Here is a 21322-nt window from a genome sequence, read left to right as displayed (position 1 = left end):
CTGGGTGTTAGCCTACTTATGCCTAACTAAGACCCTTTCTTCAGGCTACTGTAGGCTATGACTACATTTTCTGATGTTTTCCAGTTTATGCTCAAGCCCTACATGATATTCAGACTGACAATGGCTACAGAATATCATGTGCTCTGTTTGTTTAATAACTAAAAATCACGTTGAAGTCCATAGATGACTATGTGCCGTTGTTTTTGAACTAAATGAATCCAAATGGCTAGACACCTTGGACATTATGTATATTAGCCTATGTCTTCTCTTGACGCAGCCTAGCCATGACCCAAACAATGTTCCAGTCCAGATAGACGCATAGATAGCCCTAAATAGATACTTTCCATATTTATCACTGTGCAGTTTCTTAAAATTTCCTCTCACAAAATTGTCAGACAGTGAGAAATCTCTGTGTCTGTCTGTGATAGTATAAAAAAACATCTATTATTATCCGTCGGCGAGGTGAGCTTCTGGTCCATTTCAGTGGGAGAGGGATTCCCTCAACGTCACCAAGGATACCAAACACAACACCAAAGCACAAATATGGGCATGTACGTCAGCGGAACTCCGAGGCGGGACTTAGACACTAGAAATGCCTTGGTTGTACTCGAGGAGGATGGATTCATTCATAAGACAAGATCTGCTACTGTGCACCGTAATACAAGCTAACGTCCTCCGGCGTAACGTGGACGGACTTTATGGATCTATAATCGCATATTTGCCGGATAAAGCCTCGAGGATTTAAACCTAAACGAGAGGACTTTTTAACAGATTGAGTTGGACACTTTCCCCCGTAAACGCGGGGAACTGGATTAAGCTTCTTCATGCAACTTTTTTGGAAAGAAACCAAGAGCATCTCACCGGGGAATAACAAAAAGATCAGCAAGGGTAAGTCAGTAATTGACTTTATGTGAACGATTTAGCTGAATGACATGTTGGAAATAGGCTAAATGTTTGCTTAAATATCAGCGTTGTAAAGTTGGGGCTGAAACATCTGTCCACCGCTGCCCGTCAGTCGGTTTAATATGAGACGCGTAGTCTACAGACTTCTTTCTCAGTTGTTGATAGGCTATTGCTTTTACAAAATAACTCAACATGTCCTTATGTAGGCGTATAAAACACGTTGCTTGTGTTGTTATTATAGGGATGTTCTTGAATTTATGAATTTATGCAAAGAAAAGTAATTCGCCCCGCTGCTGGTGGGATTATCCATATTTTACTCCGTTTAAATCATTATCAAAGTAATCATTTGAGTCAGGCTAACTGCATCGCCTATAATATAAGTCATTCTCTCCTTACAATAACCCTTCTTTAGTAGCCTAAATCTTCTTGTGTGTGCCGCTGCCCTGTCGCCGCAGGTGACATCGCGCTCTCTCCGGCAACTGCAGGTGTCGCGTTCTCTCTCGGTCCCTGCGGGGAGATGTACCAAGGGTTCCCCGGCGACCCAGACAGCGGATCCCGTGGAAGCTCGTCTCCATCCATAGAGTCCCAGTACCTTTCCTCCGTGGACTCCTTCGGGAGCCCGCCGACCACCAGTGCTCCGCAGGTAAGTTCATCAGCAAATGTTGCAGCTGTTTTTTGTTTGTTTATTTATTTATAAATGCAACAGGTCTGACTTATGGCATAGCCTACGTGCAGAGATGTGCTTATAGGCTACTTTACTTTAGTAGGCTATAGTCTACTGGTCTATACGTTAAATACGACATGTGCTTTTGCTAACCTGAAGATAAATAAACAATCTGGAGTACTCTGTAGATAGCAACACATAGGTCTACATATATTTATTTGTTTTATAATTTTATAGACTATTATTACAAATGGTATATTGACCATGGCTTATTTTAACACCAGGTTTTATGCTTTATAGGTGATACTTTAGCACCCTTTAGGCCATATGTGTTTTGTAGCCTATATGACATGTAGGTCATAAATAAATAAAATAAAGAGCATAACCTTAACTGTGCTAGGCTATTAGGCTGTATTAGTGGGCATGCAGCCTAATCATGTAATAAAGGTACCTGTAACCATATAAAGGAAAATAGCAAACATGGACCAATTCAAGTGACTCAGACATATAGACATAGGCTATAGAGTTTTTTTTATTGTAGGCTGGAGATGTTCCTAATGGAAAATCATACGTTTGGACTAATGCGTTCCTGCAGTCAGACAGACCTATAAATAGTGTAACCATTTCCATATCTATATACATTTACCCATCTGCTATAGTAGCCCCGGTAGCGGCCCTCAGGCTTTGACAACGTGCTCGGTTCACAGCACGCCGCAGAACTGATGACAGCTCTGGAACTCTCCTACGTCAGTGCCGGAGCTCCGCCCCTCCCCACTCTGCCAGCTTCTCTCCTTCCACGCGCTCCGCTCTCCTCTCACAAGCCTCGCCGTGACGTAAATGCTTGTTCTATTTTGGAGCGCTACGTCGCGTTGTCAAGGGGAACACCGGGGGTGTGACGGGGGAGGAGGAAGGAGGAGGGGGGAGACGCGCTGCGAGAGAGACGATTGGTCGAGGCTTCTCTTTCAGAGCCGCCCGTCCCAATGCCTTAACACGCTTTATATGAATATTCATGAACCTCGCCGCTGTCCTCCTCCCGTCTAAAATGAAACAAAAAAGACAAGCGACAGATTTGAGTTTCTGTGTATTTGTAGACCAATAAACTGATACATAGGCTACAGGTTGTGACACAGCAACAAACACTGATTAAAAAGTAGGCTAGTGAATTCAATATTTACACTTTATTTATAGCCTACGCTTTTTCCATTTTTCCTTTGCTCTTACAAACACAATTGTAATTTCCTCATCATGTTCCTCTTGTTAGATTAGATAGCCAACATTTTCCCACACTTTTTGAAATCATATTCTACATGCAAGCCTACTTGTTCCACCACTTTACTCATATCCCCCATGCTGTAGCCAACATGTAGCCTATATTGCATTACAAATGAATAGTATTGTATTGGGAGCAAGGGTATTGTTATTTTCTTAAATAAATGTACATATTTCCAGTCATGCCACAGGCCTATCTTCCTTAATTTGATGTATAGACGGTTAACAATTTAAAATAGGATCTTGATTAGAATTGATTGAGTTTAACACAGTGCATTAGTAATAATGGATGCTCGATAACAGCACTTGTTGTAGAGGTAAAGTTCTGCCTACTAAGTTTGGCATGGTGGTTGACAATTAGAGAAAACAGCTCATCCTGCTTGCATGCCTGCCTACAGTGGCTTCATATGGAGTGTAAAACTCTACTGGTTCGTGTCTTCTTTTCAGGAGTGTGTGTCAGCGGGAGCTGGCTTGAGCATTGTGGGTAGCAGGCCAGGGCCCAGTGTCGGAGGTGAGATGCCCGGTTCATTTGTGCCCACTGTCACTGCCATCACCACAAGTCAGGACCTGCAGTGGATGGTACAGCCGACCCTCGTCTCCTCCCAGGCCTCTGGACAGAGTGGGTCCACTGGCACCACAACCATGACCCAGCCAGTGTCACTGGTTGACCCATATGACATGCCAGGCCCAAGTTTTTCTTTGGGGTCTGGATTCACCCCTCCAAGTTCAGACACTCCGGGCCCAGCACCGGGCCCCATGCGCCAGTCCAGAACCCGCAGCCGGCGTACACGAGACGAGTCTGTGAGTGACGATGGAGATGTTGGTGTGTTAGTAAGTGTGTGTGCTTGAAACTGTTTGTTTGTTGACCTTTGCATACACATGAAGTGTAGGTATAGTGTTTACATGGGAGCGGCAACTGCTGTTAAGCAGTAGTTTGTACATACACTTTCAGGGGCATGAGTAATAAACAAAAAAGGGTACTTCCCTGTGTACTTTGGGAACTTCTAATATACACAAATCTACTAAACAGGAAAGTAGGGGCACAAGGTCATGTCTATGTAGAGGGCTGTGTGGTAGGAGGCACAAGCCAGAAAATATTTACTGCCACAATGGGAGGATACGTTTTTAGAAAAGGGCAATTTTTTTTCTGAAGACACCAATAGCTGGGGCGGTCACTCTAACTGCCTCTCCACTGTGCCCATCACCACTACCTGGACAATATAAGATTTTCAAGAACAAAGACAAAACGTTTATCCTAATGCGTGTTTTCTCTTCATTCTAGCTGACACCTGAGGAGGAGGAGAAAAGGCGTGTTCGGCGAGAGAGAAACAAGCTGGCTGCCGCCAAATGCAGAAACCGCAGACGGGAACTCACAGACAGACTGCAGTCGGTGAGCTTGGCCCTGTTATAGCTGCCAAAATGAGTGATGATGATAATTACATACTTTACGTTCCCTCCCATAGCATTGCGGAGTGTGTTAATAAATGTGTGCACATGTGTGTAAGAGAGATGATTATGGTAATGGGGTGTTTAGCTGTGGTGAAGACAATTATAATACTCAAGACAAACTATTGTACTCATGTTATTTATGGCCTAATTAAAGGGCTCTTATATAAGCTACCTTATACAAATGCAGGTGAATAATGTATTTCTGCTGGGATGGATACATCCACCTCCACTGAAGTAGAGGTTTGGTGTAACTAACACTCCTTTTTTCTCTCTTTCTACTACACATCTTCTTCCCTCCTCTACCCATTTCACCTCCCCTTTTCTTGTTCCCCTGTCCCCGCCCTCCCTGCTTCTTTCATTCTCTCTACCTGCCCACAGGAGACAGACATACTGGAGGAGGAGAAGGCAGAGCTGGAAGCTGAGATCTCTGAGCTGCAGAAGGAGAAGGAGCGCCTGGAGTTTGTCCTGGTGGCCCACCAGCCGAACTGTAAGATCCCATACCAGGACCAACCCCAGCAGGGCTCAGCGCAGCTCCCTCCAATCCAGCCCCAGCTCCCTCCCCAGAACATACAACCTCCTGTCTCCATTGTGGGCTTGGCTGTGAAGGAGGACTCTTTCTATCTGCCTCCTGCCTACACAGCCCATCCGGCATCCACACAGTCCCAGCCTCCGGTTCAGCAGCAGCAAGTCCAGCAGCAGCCTCAGCCAGGGATAATGCAGGAGGTAGAGTTTTCTAGTTCTTTCTATGGCGCACTTGAGCCTGCACCAGGTGGGCCGTGTCTTATGGCCAGCGACAGTGGTGGTGGTGGTGGTAACCATGACGATGCGGCCATTGGCAGCTACAACACCTCATACACATCTTCATTTGTGTTCACCTACCCAGAGGGAGCCTGCGGGGTCAGTGCCAACCAGCGGAACAGCAGTAGCGAGCAGTCATCTGATTCCCTGAACTCGCCTTCGCTGCTGGCACTCTGACTGACCGACAGACACACGCGCACACACGTCAACACACATATACATAATGGTCGTTACATGCACAGTACAGACAGTATCAGTCTCACAGATTGAGAAAAAACAAAACGACCAATCAATTGTTTCTGATTGGGTCAAAGTTTACACATTCAGAAATGCATTCCAATTAAGAGCCATAAAAAATGACACGAGTGCACATGAATTACGTTAGATCTGATCTTTAATAGTGAGCCTAAACAATAAACCATTTCTTGTTTTGCATTATCGGAATACTTGCAACTGGACAAGATGAGTGAATAAAAACTGAGTCACAAAATCAAGTCCAAGTTGCTCATCTTAAGTGCTCTGAATTAACAGATTAATTCACATATTCTCAATCTTTAACACGAGTGAGATATCCACAAGCTCACTTTACACTCTGACGAGCACCAGTGCCCCCACCTTGTTCCCTCTGTCGGTTGCCCCTTTTTCCAGTGCTCTTGCTCTCATCCTTTTCCATCCTTTTCTCCCTTCTTCCTCTTGCTGAATGTATTTGTGCAAATCTGAAATAGGGACGAAGGACACTTTGTACAGGGTCTTTTCTTGTGGGAGACAGACAGCTGATTTCTTGCTCACCTCTAACCCTTCATCTGCTCGACTTCCCTCTGCTTCTTCATTTGCTGCTTGGACTTGGAAAGTTGGGGATCTGAGAATCACAGCCTCCACTAAATCTTGTGCTTTCTTCTCTCGTTTTAAAAAAAAATTCTTCTGCCGTCTGCCTACCTGCCATGCGACCCATCTCTGCCCATCTCTGTTTCTCCTCTTCTGTCTCTGTGTTTCTCCCTCTCTCTGAAGTCTTCAACCCCCGAGAGCCCGAAGACCCCCGAGAGCCCTTGGGACCTTGAGTGAATGACGGCCCAACTAACACGCCTTTTTGCACCCTCTCATACAAGGACATGGATGCAACCCCCCCATACAGAAGAACCTTTGACATGGAGCGCATTGCTCAAAGAGGATCCTTACAGTGAACAGCAGCTAAATACTTTGTCACACGCACATAAATGCATAATTGATGAATGCAAAATGCAAGACAGATGCCACTGTCTTCTGCTGAGCCATTTTTCAATGTTCACACAGTGATTAGACACATCTTGAGGTTAAAAGTGAGGATGGAGAGAGGATTAGCAGGAATGGAGGAAAGAAAGAAGTCGATTTTTTTCCATCGATTTTTGGAACCAAATGTTGAACACAAAGCAAAAAAAAAAAAGAAGAAAGAAAAAATCCTGCTCTTGCCAACTGTGTGGAAGGGTGATCTCAGTAAAAAAAACACCTCCATACCACAGAGCCTCATCACCCTGGGCCTACATGCGCATATTCAAACCATTGCTTTGAAGTCTCTGAACTGAAGATACAGACGTTTTGTTGCAGCGCACCAGCTCCGTGTTTTGCTCGGAATCAATCAGATGTGAACCGATGCCTTTATTTAGACCAGACGTGTTTTTTGTTGTGATTCAGACAACCTCTAAACATTGGGCTCAGTGGTCTCTGTACCTCCCTTGTTCTCTCAGCAGAGATGAGGCAGGGGTGCATTTTATTGTGAGTGCCACCACTCTGAGGCACCTGGCCCGTTTATTTCTTTCTTTATTGAGGTTGATGTGGCGAGTGAGCACAAAGCAAGACCTGGAAACAAAAAGGGGAGAACATGTGGGCTGATGTTGTGGAGTGAGCGTCCTTTCTTTGCCTGTGAATTTGTATAACTTGTTTTTTCCTGTATGTTTGAGTAAGAATTGTTATATATTTTTAATGTCTATGTTTGTTTGCGTGTTTGATTGTTTTGCATTGACCTCTGCTTTCATTTGTACTGTTGCCGTTTCTTGTTTTTGTTCTGTTTGTTTTTTAATTGGGAGAGTTCCTTATAACTGTTACTATTATTATTGCATTGTAACAAGTGTTTCATTTTTTAATTGTATTTTCATTTGGCAACTTTGGAGGCATGTTGTGCACTACTAAAAAAAAATCTAATCTATAAGTATATGCATATACATATATACAGCTAACGTGTATATATAAGTGTATGTACCATGATTGTAAAGTATGAATGTCTGCAGATCTAAATGGAATATTTTTGTCAATGAAGAACAAGATAAAATGTTACTGAGGTTTAGTTTTAAAATTAATATTTTTCTAAAGGAACAACAAAAAAAACTATAATAAATTTAAAGTACTGCCCTGTCCCTCAACATGAAGCACTATGTCACTGCCTCTATCAATGTGTATTTATGTTTTATAAACAATATAAAGCACTATACAAGTTACATTAAATGTATGTTTATGATTATGATGTTAGACAGTTGTGGATAACACCTTTGTTATTCTTGTTTGTTTTTTCTCTGTGAGGTCTGTCCCAATACTACTGACACCTTAATGCCACTTGATCATTAGAAGATGCAAAATGAGGAAAAAAAACTAGTGTGATTTAATGTCAATACACATATTAAAAGTGTTCAGACTACAACATAATGACTAAACTGTTTCATTTAAGGACAACATATTTCATACCCAGTATGCATATCTGTCCAGTATAAACATATCACTCAATGAAATTATTTCCTAACTGAAATGTGTGTTCGAAGAATAACCGCAGTTTTAGCCTTGATATGAACATTATCATGTTAAAGTCCATTCTTGTATTCAAGCAAATATAGTGTCTAATTAAGATAAAAATGTATTATGATTATATTTGCTGGATAAGAAGATTTATTTTCAATAAATAAACATGTTTATTCAAAACAGTGGCTAGATTAATGATATAAAGTGTTATTCAAATGTGGCTCTTGGTGTTCAGAAAATGGGCAGACCTCATTTTTTAAAAAATGTTAAAATAAGGACCGTGTTTGTAAAGGTGTTGGAGATGTCTTTTGATTTCTCTCCAAATGCAAATGTGATGAGAATATGTTCTGGTGTGAGAATAAGCATAAAACGTATTCAATAGTTCTCATGTACATAGGTTTTTGTGGTGCTACTTACAGTATGCTATAATGACGACGAGGCAGTTTCACATTGGTGGAAGGTTACACTTTGCTGTTGCTGAGGCTCCAGACAATGAGTATACTGCTTGTCTTAATGGGATATTTTATTAAGAATGGAAGCCAATAACACAGTGAATTCCTAGCAGCTGAAGCTCTGAGAGCCCAGTAATCACTCTATGATTTCATCATAGTTTAATATCAATTGCCTGCTACATCTTTAAGTGTGATAAACAGTTCTCAGAGGGTCCTTGTACTGTATGCACTCCACTCTTAAGCCACTGATCACCACACAACATATTAGAGTCATTCTTTCATCTAATTTCTTTGCCTTGAATTCAATTAAAATTGTCTGAATATGCATTAGATGATTTGTAAGGTTAAGGTTACAATCACACATGGGTTGCTAATGTACTGGAAAAGGCGGCACAGAAGGAAAAGGAGAAATATTTAGATACCAATTATAAGACAGAGAAACCGCCTGCACCTACCTGTACTGTACAATGGCTATGTTAGAGTTAACTGAACAAGAGCTTTCCTATTTTTCTATGATGAGGTGAATGTTGTTATGTATTTCTATTTTTCCACAAGCCCCATATATGCTCTGATTTCATAGTTTCCCTGGTATGAAACGCAATACTTATTATCCTCTTGGATAAACATAATGTAGCAAATCACGCAGTGCTCAAACTGACTGCTACTACATGTCAAGTGTGATGATGTATTGCTTTAACTATCAATTTTTGTGACAATATTAAAAGTTACCCTCAATATTTATTGTAACATTTAATTTTGAGACAATCATGAAGAAATCGGGTTACAATATCTCTATATTCCTCCACTTCAAAAATGCTTCTTTTCATAATTCTTTTTATCAACGTTTCATCTATTTCTGTTACACTGTAGTCTGTATTTCTTTTTCTGTGAGCAAAGGTTGCAATTCTGTCACATTTGGAAACACAGGATATATGATTTGATACACTTTAAGGTTACAGCAGTGAAAGGCCCAAAGAAACTTTGTTCTATGTGAAACTGTAAAACTATAGCGCATGGATAACTACATAATTATCTCATGAAGGTGCATATCATTAAGCATAACTTACTAGTTTTCTGCACATCACTATAAATTACTGTTTACTTATTTTTATACCTTAATTTTCATTTGCTTTTTCTCTTGACGAGGACCAAAGTGTATGACAAATGTGCCATGTTGCTTTTTTAGTCCCTGCTCTCTGATTTTCTGTGTCCATATTTCAGCTTCTTGCCGTTTTTGCTGTTCTATAAAAGTTTACATGATAATGTTTTTTCTCGATTTCCAGACTGCAAAAGCTGGGTGAGCTGTCTCCTTTAATGTTGGTTTGACCAAATGCCATTCATTTCCAATTTGTGAAGAAATTACTCAAATAAACGACAAACTATAAGATACTTGTCTCCCGCTTTTAAAAAGATGACCTTCATTTGACCTATGTTTTTGTTTGTGTACTAAAGAAAAAACATGTCGATTACCATCTTTGTGATTTGAGTTAAGAATGCAAGATGTGAGCAAGAAAAGAACAACTCAACAAAATATTCCCAAACTAAAAATGCATAGTCAGACAGACAAAAACAAAACAGAGGCAAAAGATCAATTGACAAGGACTAAAAATATGTAGGCCTATAGGCTACGTGTAAAATGTGTTGTAAGCTAATACACTAACTTAATCATAAAAAGGAGAAGCACTTACATCAATTCACTTAATTTATCAATTAAAGGGTTGTAATCAATAGTTTCTGTTTTAACAATGGATCCTGACTGCTTGTATCGTCGTTGTGATGAACTCAAAGAGATTTATAACTTGACTCTATAGTTCCCCTCTGCTCTACAGAACTTAATAAGGTCTTTTAACTCATTGTTTTGGTTTTACTGCCCACATTTTGCTGTTTTCATTTACTCACATTGCTCCCATAGTGTCGTTTTGGACGACACTATGGCGACTTCTACTAACTATAGCAATTAGGTAGACAAAAACAGAGATCAAGGGAAAGTGAATATCTGACTTTTGACAAGTGGCCAGAAACATGAGTTACTCCAAAATAAAAGTCAACGTTGCTCTGTATCTGCTGAATGTGTAAATAATCAAAAGGTATGCTAAATTTTAGGTTTAAACGGTATAGTCACAGATACTTTCACACACGTAAATGTGACCTATTTTTCTTTTTGTGCATTCAGGGAATTGCGGATCAACAACATTAACAATAACACAACACAAAAAAATATATATACAATAAGAAATGAGGCATTAACAGAAAATATAAAAATAGATTTTACCAGGACAAATTTAATTCAATAAAAATACAAAACAATAAAACAAAAAGAAAACACATTTTATGAGAGAGATATAAATTAATATGTAGCCAATAAATTAATAGACCTTTAACATAGTAATTTCCCAGTTATTAAATTGGTTTTGATAGCTTATATGTTTGACAACAATTTAGAGACAGAGCCGAAGAGATATTGTAATTTAGCACAAAACAAATGAAAATTGGGAGTGCTTTGAAGCGTTCTACCCTTATTGATGTGAAATTTGCCAATAAGACACAATAGTTTAACAGAATCACTGATGGGTTGTAAGTCAGTATTGCAATTTAGAAACAAGATGTCTTCTAATATGGGTGTTAAAGGGTTAAAACTTTGAAAGATCAATAGAGCAAGTTCTATCCAGAAAAGAAAAGATGACTAATGGATTCAACTTGTAATTTACATGTAGAACATAAAGACATAAAAATCTGTTTTAAATTTGTTTATTGTTTAATTTGTTTAAACATTGCAAATATATCTTGATTTTTATCAAGCTTTTATTTATATTTTATATCTTGATTGAAGCTGTAGCATTCGTTAAGGAACAATTATTAAAATAACAAACACTACAAATAATATGATAGTATTACAGTAAGTTTACACAAATATCAACAATTAGTATCTATGTAAAATAAATAAATAATAAAAAGGACTTCATTAAATTTATTTGCAAGTAAAAGTGATTCATCATTGTCTGCTGAAAGTGTTTTGTGTAACTAAGCAGTCTGTGTTGCTCTCTAGCGTTCGTAGATAACATTCACAAGACTATTTCTGGCTCTGGGACGGGAAGTTGCGTCACGGCAGCTGCCTGAGCTGTCCGGATGTAGCTGTCGTCACCCGACATTTGTTGTAAACATGGCGTCCGTGACAACAGGTGAGACCAGAAAGGCCCGGCTAGCCAACGGCACCACTTAGCAACAATTTAAATATTTCGGTGTTTCCCTCTCAATTAGACGTGGTCACTGCATTCATTTTGAATACTGTCGAGATTTTTTATTTTTACACCCGAAGCTGTTCATAGTGGACGTCGCAGATGGCCGATACCTCTTTTTAATTCATTGCTTGGCGGAAGCTAACATAATGCTAATGACGAATGCTAACACATTGAACTTGCGATGCTCACTTAAATGTGTGATTTTACTTTAATTGATTACAACAGACGTATAGCGATAACGTTAACTGTGCACTGAATCGTTGGCTAGTTTAATCTTTGAGTGGGTTATGCTGGCTAGGTCATCGTCTTATGCTATCATGAGCTAACCAGCACTGAATCTCTATCAGATTTGGAGTTCAATTTCACACCCGATTGACGATGTTCTCTTAATCATACTTTGTAATTGTACCTTTTTTAGTAAAACATGTATTGCGATCATTTGTGGTTCTGTCTTGTTTAGGCGCCTCAAATTAGATTTTAGTCACCATGTGAGTTTCGTGTCTGTAGCTATGAGTTCATCAGAACACGTTAGACAGAGCTATTGTTCTGGCAGCTGTTGTGCATCCTTCGCCCTGTATCTGTTACTCCAACCAAAAGGCGTTTTCATAATTGGTGTTAAAAATAGCCTCCGGCTGGCCATGGTCAGCAAGTGTTTGACCTCAGCATGCTGCTGTCTCTTCAGGTTTACGTCTCCTACTGGCGTTTTGTGCCAAGGCCCTCTCCTACTGTAGTCTACAGTATCACTGAGAACCACCATCTACAGTGTAACGTTAGCTTTATTTGTATTACTTTGAAGAGGCCAACTTACTGTTATTATGGTAGCTTATCTATGAATTTATTAATCTAAAAGATATTTGAGAGATTAATCGACAAAAGCATTCATTAGATTTAGAAGAGGTTTTACATTTAATTAAATTGTAAACATGAAAGTGTTCTTCAAATCCTTCCTGTTATATGATTGCTGTCTTTTATTTATCTTCTTAAGCCACCTCAGAGTGGATTCAGTTTTTCAAGGATGCTGGCATCCCAGCCGGCCTCGCAGTCACGTATGCGGTCTCATTCGTGGACAACAGGTAAGCTAATACCTCTTTGTCATCACACTGTGTTGTACTGTGATCATGTAAATTTCCTTCCCATCACATCAGGGCCGTAGCTGAGCTGAAACACAATTGTCTCTTTCGTCCACCGAGCTGTATCATCACAATTTACTGATTGGTTTAACTTATTAGTGTCAGTGATTCTTAAGAAGTTAATTATAAAGTTATGAAAATATATATGATAAACAATGTAATTACAATCTGCATGTGAAAATGAAAACCTGAAGCATGGGGGATGAGTTCAGTTTGATTGCTGTCATCTGTCATTCTTCCTCCCTCTCTGGTGATATGCAGAAACCAAATACAGTGTGCAGCAAAGCTGTTTTCTAAGAAGCCATGAACCAAAGTACATTAATCCACAATGGCCAAAATAACATGGGGTAAACGCTTCAGGGAAAATGACAAATTGTGATTTTTCAGACCATTATTAAAGCTGCTATTTATAAGTTTTTATTTTATTTATTTTTTTTTTTATTTTTTTTTTTTATTATAAGTAGTCATTTTCCATTTTTATTGAACTTAAAAGCTGTATGGGATGGCATGAAAGCCAAATAATAGATCAATCACTATTGATGGCTTTGATTCAAAGCAGAGCTTGCAAATGCCCTAAATGATTTTTATTTACATTTTAATGACAAACATCAGTGCCCATTCTGTTAGATATATGTTTTACAAGCCCTGGCCCTGACAGGATAACTGGTAAATTTCTTAAAGTCTGTGCAGATCAATTATGTGACATTTTTACCAATCTTTTTAACATGTCACTTACCCAGTATAAGGTCCCAAGACTGTGGAAGGAATCTGTGGTTGTCCCTGCGGCCAAGAACAGATACTCAAAAGAGCTTAATGACCTTAGGCCTATAGCCCTAACATCAATAGTGATGAAGACCTTTGAGCAATTGATCAAGCAAATCCTGTCTGATAAGGTTCACGGCATGCTTAATAGAGAAGATGATGCTACTACTACCTTACTTAATCTTCTGTATAAGCATCTTGAGGGGGAAAAACCCCATGCAAGGCTTTTATTTGTTGATTTCTCATCAGCTTTTAATACAGTCCAAACACACCTTTTTTAGGCCCCAGTCAGTCACCGTTAATAGTGTTCTATCTCAGAAGCAGTTGTCATCGACATGCTCACCCCAGGGGTGTGTCCTGTCCCCACTATTGTATCTCCTATATACAAATGACTGTAGGAGTCACCACAATAACAGATTTCTTCTGAAGTTTGTGGATGACACGGTTTTAGTCAGTCTGCTCCAGGATGGAGGTTGGCCATGGGCCAGTTTTGAACAACTTTGTTAATTGGTGTGAGCACCACTTCTTGAAGTTAAATGTCCTTAAAACTAAAAGCATGGTCATAGACTTCATAGAAATAGAGAAAACTCCATACTCAACCTCTCCAACAATAATCAAGGGCTCACCTATTGAGACAGTGGAGTTATTGACAAAAACTTGAACTTTGATCATGACACTACTGTCTACAATAAGGGTCTTCAGAGGCTTCATTTTCTGCGCAGACTGAATACCTTTGATGTGGACAAAACTTTGATGACTCTATTTTATAAATCTTTTATTGAAATAAAAACTAACAGATACAAATTTTCCTTTGCACCCACAGCAATTAATGCCCTAAATTTGCGCTGAGCCTGAGCTGCTGCTCAGAAGCACCCTACAGTGTTGAGGCTACCATCTCAACTTTTTGAGTACTTTTAGACTTTAGTTATCCAACGAAGGTTAAAATCAAGGGCAACTGGTTGAAGATACTGGAAGACGTTTCGTCCCTCATCCAAAGGACTTCTTCAGTTCTGACTGACTGGCAGGGAAACTCAGCTATTTAACCTCAGTGGGGTCGTTATCCCGGGTCATCGATACCGCTGGTTCGTTAGTGTTCCTTGTTGCTGTGACGACAGTCGTTACAGTCGTTAAGACTACCTGTGGCCAAGACTGAACGACCATCGTTGGTATCTTCACCTGAGGCCAATAGGTTTAGACTTTAGAGGAACAAATAGTTGTTTTATACGGTAATGGCTGTTCTTATCTCTCTTCATGTCTCATGTATGACATCTTTCACTGCTATTGTGACTAGCCATGCTTGCTTATCTAAACAAATCAACATGCTGGTGCATTGATGTATGACATATACAGGTCCTGGCAGATAGCCATGTCCTTGCAGGTATCTAGCCTTTGTGTGCAATTATAAAGGGTAATCGCGTTTAGGAACTGAAGCAGAACAGAAATCCACGATTCTTGGCATTTTGGATTTGGTTCTAATTTGGATCTGGTTTTTGGTCCCCAACCCTAGTCCTTTGCACAGGTTGTTATGGCAGCTGTTATGGAACTGAAACTGTCAAGTGAATTATTTAGCTGTAAGTCTATTTGACTTAATGGTTACAACTCTGGGTTCGTTTTCACTGTGAACTAATGGGCACTGTTTTTCTTTGAGGGAAAAGAAGTACATGTACATATTTTCTGATTTTTTTTGTTACTGCAGAATTCACAAGAACATGCTGATGGACCTCAGTAAAGACATCATGATGGACCTCGGCATTACAGTCATTGGTGACATAATTGCCATTCTTAAACATGCCAAGCAGGTCTACAGGCAGGTGAGATCAGACTCAACATGTTTCATGTTCTGAAGTAATGAAATGTTGAAAATGGACGGTCCCACTTGTGTGGGCTTATACAAACAAAATAACACTGGAATAGCTCCTCTATTACTGTGAACGCACTCATGGGGAATTGATGTCTTTCAAAGTCGCTGCTGTCATCAGCAGGGTTCATTGATTCTCAGTAGTCTGTGACTTTATATAACCTCTGTAATGTGTCTTCCATCATCAGGACATGTGCAAAATGGCCACAGAAGCCATCTCCTCAGGACAGACCAGTGTTAAAGCTGAGCTCAGAAGAACTGCCAATACTCGTAAGTATCTACATTTTACTTTTCTACATCGACCATAATTAAAACAGTTTTCCTTGTCAGAAGTTATAGTGATTTTTTTTTTTATAAATTGAAGTTTAGGGACACAACAGAATGGTAAGTGTTAAATGATGCATTTTTAGACTTTGTTTCTACTGTTTACACCCAGCGTGCTACATTGTTTTTTTTTATTAAGATGACCTATATATCAGCCCAACCAGAAGCAATGTGAATCAACAGTGGTCTGATAATACACTCTGCCTGCAGTGATTAAATCAAACAGTCCAACATTTCATCAGTGTCATAGAATTAGAGTTTGCAAATAAAAGTTAACCGTAGGGGTGGGTAAAAAGTCAATATGTCGGTATCATATGCTTTTTCATGCTAGATATTACACTGGTGCCATTCATTGATGTTTTATAAAATGTATAAGCACCTGTTTCTAATTTGTCCTGCCACACTGTCTCTAAACCGACCAAGTAAACAGGTCACATAACCGTTACGGATAGCCAGCCACGTTCTTCTTTATCATTCTGATCTTGTGGAGAAAATAGCGAACACTTTAGCACCACAGGTTGATGTTTCTATATGTCCCTCGGAAGAAATTAAGTTTCAATTTAGAAGAATGTTCTTTGATCCCTTTAAAAATAATAATAATACATTTGCAACTAAAGAAATTCTGCAGCTGTTGCGAATCAGATGAGGTTCGTTTTTGATTTGGTAGATTTGTCAGTGTGTATTGATGCACGGAATTATATTTTGGGCAGTTTGCAGACTGGGTATTCTGTACCTCGGTTACTGGCTCAGTATCATCTGTCTAGTTAAGGACTGTGTGGCATTTCAGAGATGTCACGTGTGTGTGTGTGTGTGTGTGTGTGTGTGAGAGAGAGAGAATCTGACCTGCAGCAACATAATTTAAAAAAATTGTGCTGTATATCTTTAATGCACACATCTGCATGTCTAAAAGGCCTCACGCAGGCCCAGCTGTCGTCTGATCTTGTCTTTAAGGACAGAACACGAAGAGCTCCTACAGAGAACAAGCTAAATCCTCAGCTACTTTTCTCTCTTCTTGTCCTTCTTTTTCTCAGCTGCCACTCGTATGATTGCCAACGCTTTGAGCCATGACTCTCCGCCAGCCACTCCTGCCCGTCGACCTGACAACCGCCTGTCCGTCACAGTGTCCAACACGCAAGCAAACAAGAGTAGCAAAGCAGGTAAATATTATGAAAAGTTCCTTTTCAGCCTCTTATTTCCTGTTCTTCTGGATGAGTCCTGTCTTTATTTATTTATGTATTTATTTTTTTTCTACCTCTGTTTAATCCTCATGTACCCGCCACTTTGTTGGTCAGTTGTAAGTCAGCCAGCTGATGAGGGGAACGGTTTGCCAGGAGTGAAGCGCCGACGTGTGACAGCAGAGATGGAAGGCAAGTACATCATCAACATGCCCAAAGGCACAACGCCTCGTACACGCCGCATCCTGGCCCAGCAGGCCAAGAAAGGTAGGCCTGACCCAGTGGCCTCGCCGACAACACGCTCAAATAATGCTGTCGCTCACCACCGCTAATCAATACTAAAGGTTTTAATGGAGTTCCATCATTCTAAATCTGAATCAGGTGACCCAGGGCTGAGCCTGCTTGAATCCCTTGTCTTTACTGATACTCCCCTACTAATACTTCCCATTGCACCAACAATTAATCCCTCTGTCAAACTGTTCTTGTTTTTTTCCTTTGTTCCTTTTGATTTTACCTGACTAAAAAAATCTTTGTCTGGTCTTTTTTTCCATGGCATGAATTCTCCAGTGGGCTCTGTATCTGAAAAGAGTTGCAATGCTGTAAACTGCTCACATTTATTCATATTTATTTCACGAAAGAAAACCATTATGAGCAGGTTGGCTTCTGTCAGTTACCACTTTCGGGCCAAATTTTGGAAACTTGCTCAATTGATCTGCTACTTTAACTTGTTCTTTTGACTAGTACAGCACTGACTCGTAGAGCTGGTAACTGCTGCGTTAGATACATTGGGAGCCCATTTTAATAAAACCTTAAACACCTTAAATGTTCATGTGACACACTGTTTTGTACTGCAACACTCTCAGCAGTTAAAATACAGTAATGATAAGATTTTTCTGTTATGATCGGCAGCATGTGGCTAACTGATTATTTCTCCATCACTAATGAGTTATCAAAACATGAGCCAAACAGTCACAATAGTTTCTGTGTAAAACTTTCCAATTGCCTGTTGCTCTGCTCCTCAAAAAGGTTTGAAACGCACCTCTGTGTTTGCAAGACTTGGGGCTGAATCAAAGGCAGACACAACAACAAGCAATAACAAGGTGAGGCCTGTCACTATGTCGTGATAGCACGCTTTGTATTGTATTGGAACAGGCAAAAAGATAAGCTCTGTGCTCATAATGCTCACCTTTGACAGCCCACCGGTGTGTTCAGTCGCCTGGACAGAGGGCCGGAAGAGGCAAACAGGCTGAGGCTGGCCAAAATGGCTGGAAACATGGATGTAGATGACGGGGACAACAGCGACGGAGACTGCTCTGTCCTCCAGTATGCTGGCGTCCTCAAGAGACCCGCACCCTCCCAGACGAAAGAGCCAGCCACCAAACCACCGCCGACCACCCTGCGGCGCCTGGGAGGCAAATTCAAACTACCTCCCTCTGACACTCCCACCTCTTCCTCCACCTCCGCTTCTTCCCTCAATGGCCTCCCCCCCGCCAAGATTAGTGTGCTTCAGAGACTGGGCAAGCTCCCTTCCACACACCCGAACAAGGCTTTGTCGCCCACGCCTGCCGACACACAGGACAACAGGGTGACCAGCACCAGGCCCAAAGCCCAGGAGAGACTAACCATAGCGAGCCCCAAGGTCAGTAGCAGCACTGGGGCCTTAGCTGGAGGAGCAGCAGCAGGAGGAGGAGAGTCTTTGGGTGCCCAGATGGACGTTAGGGCTATCAGTGTTTTTAAGAGACTGGGCAGCAAGAAAACCTAACACATACAATCCTAAAACTAAGAATAGACTGTTTCTATATGTCCTTTATAGAATTTTTATCACAACCTTTTTGCATTAATCCTGACAACATGCAGGACTGCTGATTGGAGCGTTTTTCTTGTTCAGTCTGAGTGTGTGGACGTTTTTAATGCTGCATTGTGGCTTTAGGGTTACTCTTAGATAAAAAACTATGATTTCTTTTTTTTTTTTTACACTTTAGTTATTGGATAATCACCTTTTGTTTAGTGTCCAAGCTTTTAATTTGAGGGCTCAAAGTTCTCTGTATTACGTTGCTCAACCAGGAAGCTATTTCCTCATGTCTCCGTTATATCTGCTGTTTATCATTTGTAAAGAAATATATGTTTAACTATATTTGTGAGCTTAAGGCATGAGCATGACGTCAACCAGGCTGCCATAATGGTAGTTTGAATTTTACCCTTTAACTCCACATATAAGGATGCTGCTGCCCAAACTTCCCCTTGTTTGAGTCCTCCTGAATGAATACAGTTAAGTAGTTGAAAATGCCTGAAAGTGAATTTATTTCTTTTTCTCAAAATGATGTAAAACACATTGAAGTTTTATTCCACACCACAAGCAATTTAAGTTTATTCTTGTTTTAAAACACAGGAGTGCAGACTAGCTAAGAGGTGAGGATTAAACGTTTCTCTTTGTTGCACCATCTCAAAATGACCTCATCATGTTTTGAAAGTAAAAAATGGGTAAAAGTTCTTATTTTCAGTGTGTGGAAAACAAAACTCAAATGGTTACACAGAATGACCTCTCTGAACACTTGAATCAAGGAAAAGCACCACACTTCCTCCTCTTCTTCTGCATTTTGTAGGGTAGAAGTTCACACCTCTGAACCATGTCAACTTTTCTACCATAGTACTAAACATTTTCTAAAACCACCAACTTGAAGGTCAGATCAGTAGAATATCATTTATTTTGAAATGCAATGTATAGATTTGTTAGACTTGATTTCAAACCACACAGAACCTGCTGCATATTTTTCTATGTGGACAGTCTTGTATTATGTATCCATGAAATGAAACTCCGTCAGGCCTGGTGTCAGTAGGAAGTTCACCTTTATCCCCAGTATGGGCCATTAACACCTGTGTACTCTTTTGGTCTTTCAGACTTCACACCAGAACTTTGTAACACTGTAAATATTTGAAGTAGTTAAAATCACATCGCAGAGCAAAACACACCTTGAACTGTCTGAATTTTTTGAAGATATTATGGGAGAAAGTCTTGAATTTGGAGAACCCTTGGAAAATAATTAAAAGAGAAAAGGGTCCAAATGTCTTTGCTGTTCTTTTTCTCTGTGTGTATGTGAAGGAGATATTTTCAGTGTATGTCATTGGCACAAACTGTTCTTTGCGACTCTTTTTAAGTATTGACATAACAACAAAGTCAATATTTTTATTCCCCTGGGATCATGTAGCTGATCCTTTATCAATAAACCCATTAAATTCCTGCTCCTCCCACAAAGAGGTAGCTACTGCTGCATAATGTTGGCTGACATGTCGGCGCGTTATGTTAATGATGTTTCATCAGAGAATGCTTCTTTACTCTGATCAGCTGCAGCTGGGAACACGTCTGGCATCCAGATCTTAACTGTATTTTTTAAAAACGTTTACATCGGTTTACCTCCTCAGTACAAATACATGGGTAATGTCAAAAATGGAACATGTGGACAGAAACGACATAATTACATGCGGCTGTTGGCTGCTTCAGACATGAGGTTCCCTTTAAATGGAAAGGACAACATTTCATCTAGCCTATTTTTAGATGACATGATCTCACAGCAGTATTATTGTAATTTTTACACATGATCTGTAGAGAGCTACTGTAGGTATAAAACAGCTGTGGTGACTCCCAAATATCATGTTTTTGCACTGGTGTGATGCTGACCACCTTATTTTAAAGATTAAAAAGACAGAAGACATGAAGTTTACTTGAGGACAGTAAGTGAATATGAGCTAGTTACAGAATCCATGGACAATCCCATCAGTCAAGTCCGTCTCTATTTATCTATAAATACCCTGAGGTCCACACTGATGACACATTTAAATACCTGAACTATGTATGCTAGTTATTTTATCCATCAGTGCTTTAAAGTACGAGATACAGGATTAACAGCTTGATATAACATTTCAGTCCCTCTATTTAGCATGCATGAGTTCTATCTAAACATATTGTCTATAAAACAGATATAAGTAGTTAATGTATTTGTCAACAACACATAATGAATGACAAAATAGTAAAACTCACTTGTATTGATATAAAATAATATTTGTTGACAAATACTGTACATTAAACAGGAAATGTCCTTGTACAACTACATTATAGTGTGTTATATACAATTTATTAAATGTTTACATAGTGAAGTGTTAAGTGTCAGTAACAAAAAAATCAAATTACTCATCTTGTGCAGTCTGAAATCAAACAAATGTCGTTGATGCTGAATTCCAATTCCCCACAGGGACAATTGAGTATTTCCAAATTAGAGAATGATTCAAGCAGGAAAGGTAAGAAAACCTCCTGCTTGTGACACTTGGCACTTTAGAATTCAGTACAAATATTTGAAACTGCAAGTGTTTACGTGACTCACAGAGGATACCCTTAACCTCATGTGAGGCTTTCCTTTGTATGTGCTGCTGCTTATGAACCAGGTGAATCACACCTCAGACATGCATGGTTGTTAATAAATCTGGAAGAAAAAAGGTGATAACCTTGCAGAAAATGATGTATAATTTATGCAGAGATAAGAC

The 21322-nt window shown here is 39.8% G+C and overlaps 2 protein-coding genes across 10 annotated transcripts; both read left to right on the top strand.

Moving 5' to 3' along the window:
- Positions 1 to 602: 602 nt before the first annotated feature.
- On the top strand, positions 603 to 9033 carry fosb (FBJ murine osteosarcoma viral oncogene homolog B). Of its 4 annotated transcripts, XM_046074892.1 has the most exons (6): positions 603 to 888; positions 1359 to 1546; positions 3284 to 3667; positions 4119 to 4226; positions 4664 to 5008; positions 5169 to 9033. In XM_046074892.1, exons 1-6 carry the CDS (start codon positions 825 to 827, stop codon positions 5232 to 5234), a joined length of 1155 nt encoding a protein of 384 aa, XP_045930848.1. In that variant the 5' UTR covers positions 603 to 824; the 3' UTR covers positions 5235 to 9033. The 4 variants fall into 4 exon arrangements, with proteins under 4 accessions (XP_045930848.1, XP_045930847.1, XP_045930846.1 ...); XM_046074891.1 differs by having other exon boundaries at positions 1389 to 1546; positions 4664 to 9033; XM_046074890.1 differs by having other exon boundaries at positions 3284 to 3637; positions 4664 to 9033.
- Positions 9034 to 11410: 2377 nt separating this feature from the next.
- Positions 11411 to 19849, top strand: lg17h19orf47 (linkage group 17 C19orf47 homolog). 6 transcript variants are annotated; one of them, XM_046074829.1, is made up of 8 exons: positions 11411 to 11477; positions 12523 to 12610; positions 15126 to 15240; positions 15476 to 15557; positions 16643 to 16768; positions 16904 to 17053; positions 17813 to 17886; positions 17982 to 19849. In XM_046074829.1, the coding sequence occupies exons 1-8, from the start codon at positions 11459 to 11461 to the stop codon at positions 18546 to 18548; spliced, it is 1221 nt and encodes a 406-aa protein (XP_045930785.1). In that variant the 5' UTR covers positions 11411 to 11458; the 3' UTR covers positions 18549 to 19849. The 6 variants fall into 6 exon arrangements, with proteins under 6 accessions (XP_045930785.1, XP_045930784.1, XP_045930781.1 ...); XM_046074828.1 differs by lacking the exon at positions 11411 to 11477 and adding an exon at positions 11501 to 11732; XM_046074825.1 differs by lacking the exon at positions 11411 to 11477 and adding an exon at positions 11501 to 12301.
- The last annotated feature ends 1473 nt before the right edge of the window (positions 19850 to 21322 follow it).

The sequence above is a fragment of the Micropterus dolomieu genome, linkage group LG17, assembly GCF_021292245.1.
Source record: "Micropterus dolomieu isolate WLL.071019.BEF.003 ecotype Adirondacks linkage group LG17, ASM2129224v1, whole genome shotgun sequence".
Taxonomy (NCBI): Eukaryota; Metazoa; Chordata; class Actinopteri; order Centrarchiformes; family Centrarchidae; genus Micropterus; species Micropterus dolomieu.
The sequence above is the reverse complement of the archived record's forward strand: the minus strand, read 5'-3'. Positions and strand labels throughout refer to the sequence as shown.